We start from the raw sequence: 1995 nt of genomic DNA, 5'->3' as shown, positions 1-1995 counted from the left end.
CTGATAATATAGATAAGAAGGAAGATACTATATTTGAGTTGTGTGTGTTTGTTTTGCTTGTTGACCATTCTCCAGAACCAATATCTGAAAATGACTTGATAGAACAACCTGAAGAAAAGCTCTGTGTAGCTCAAATGCTTGTTCCTTCCACCAACATAAGTTGGCCCAATAAAAAGGTATTTCCTCACCTATCTGATAATGAATGCATGTCACTTCACAGACTGTGAGGGATACATTAAAAGAAAGAGACAACAAATGAGATACTTTATTTTTTTTTCATTTTTATTGGAAATTTGACAGAATATTAAAATGCTTCATATACAGACACTATGGACATCCATCAGGTCAATTACCTTTTCACCTAGTTATATATTTCAGTATACTCAGTCTTGGCATAGATCTTGTCCTATGCAATTTGGTCAGATTTGCCTACCCCCATTCAGATTCTCCACTTTGAGGGAGAAGGTGGGACATTAGTTGTATTACAAGAAGCCTGCACCCCAAAGACTCCCATGGCCCCGCATCCGAGACACAGGCACTAAATTTGAAGAAGCTACCACAGAACTCACTACATCCTCACAGTCTCCTATGATGCATCATGTGGTTTAAGTATGGAACCATTAACATGCAGCCCCATCAGAGCATTTAAAACAGATTGATTTATCCTCATGATATTATACCCAGTCAAATTCTGGTGATCACTACAGACCAGATAACCACCTGGAGTAAATCAGCACAGTTGCATTGACTACTGCGGAGACACACCAGTTTACACCTACTGCAAATTTGATCCTGTGAACTTAGTCAGAGCTTTTCTTAGGGCCATATTTACATGCTTATTTCTTAGGCTGTAGATGAGGGGGTTGAGCAGAGGAGTCAGGACTGTGTAGAAGACAGAGAACACTTTATTTAGGTCTCTCAGTGTGTTGTTTTTTGGTAGCATGTAGACAATAACTAAGGTTCCATAGAAAACGGTCACCACAATGAGGTGGGAAGAGCAGGTGGAAAAGGCCTTTTGCCTCCCAGTGGTGGATGGGATTCTCAGGATGGTGGCGATGATATATATGTAGGATACCACCGTTAATAGAAAAGGGGGAAATGTATCAAAGAAGGAAAGGAATAAACTTACCATTGAAATCAGTTGCGTGTCACTGCAGGACAGTTTAAGCAGTGGAATGAAATCACAAAAGAAATGGTCTATTTCATTGGGGCCACAGAATGTTAACTGCAACATCAAAAATATAATTATGGTAATAGCCAGAAAGCCACTTATCCAAGAGCCAGCTGCTAGCTGGAGACAGAACCTACCATTCATACAGGCTGCATAGTGCAGGGGTTTGCATATCGCTAAATACCGATCATAAGACATTGCTGCTAGGAGAAAACATTCCGTCACCACTAGGAAACCAAAAGAATAAAGCTGTATGATACAACCACTAAATGAGATGGTCCTGTCCCCAGTGAGGAGACTGGCCAGCATCCTGGGCAGGATGGTGGAAGTGTAGCAGGTCTCCAAGCAGGACAAATTCCACAGGAAAAAGTACATGGGGGTGTGCAGGTGCTGATCAGCCACAACTAGTGCAACCATGAGGATGTTCCCTGCCATGGTAACAATGTAGATCACTAGGAAAAGCAGGAAGAGAAGAATCTGCAATCCAGGGAGATTCCTGAAACCCAGGAGGACGAATTCTGGGATGGACGTTTGATTTCCCCATTTTCTTTTCTCCATGCCATTTAGCTACTTTAAGAAGAGATTATGAAAAATAATTAGAACATAAAGCATGGCTAAACCAGAATAAATATTCAACCAATTAGCTTTAAAAATCCAAAGAGCAAACTGAAATGAGGATTTATATTCTCTTACAGAGTCAAGTAATTAATATGTTGCAAACTTTGTAAGAAACAAGAAATATAGCAATTTTCACATCCGACCAGCCCACTCTTACATCCAGTCTTGTACCCTATCTCTGACAGTAGCCATGAGCAGCTGCTAGA

General features: G+C 40.7%; 1 protein-coding gene across 1 annotated transcript; it reads right to left on the bottom strand.

Annotated features, from left to right (window-relative positions):
* Nucleotides 1-775: 775 nt before the first annotated feature.
* LOC125622628 (olfactory receptor 5P76-like) lies at nucleotides 776-1732 on the bottom strand. Its single transcript, XM_048820755.1, has one exon. It carries the CDS (start codon nucleotides 1727-1729, stop codon nucleotides 776-778), a length of 954 nt encoding a protein of 317 aa, XP_048676712.1. The 5' UTR covers nucleotides 1730-1732.
* Between the last annotated feature and the right edge of the window lie 263 nt (nucleotides 1733-1995).

Source organism: Caretta caretta, chromosome 13 (assembly GCF_965140235.1).
Source record: "Caretta caretta isolate rCarCar2 chromosome 13, rCarCar1.hap1, whole genome shotgun sequence".
NCBI classification, from domain to species: domain Eukaryota; kingdom Metazoa; phylum Chordata; order Testudines; family Cheloniidae; genus Caretta; species Caretta caretta.
The sequence above is the reverse complement of the archived record's forward strand: the minus strand, read 5'-3'. Positions and strand labels throughout refer to the sequence as shown.

Coding starts and splice junctions, on each gene's coding strand:
- LOC125622628 (XM_048820755.1), bottom strand. CDS start 1,729: ATGGAGAAAAGAAAATGGGGAAATCAAACGTCCATCCCAGAATTCGTC.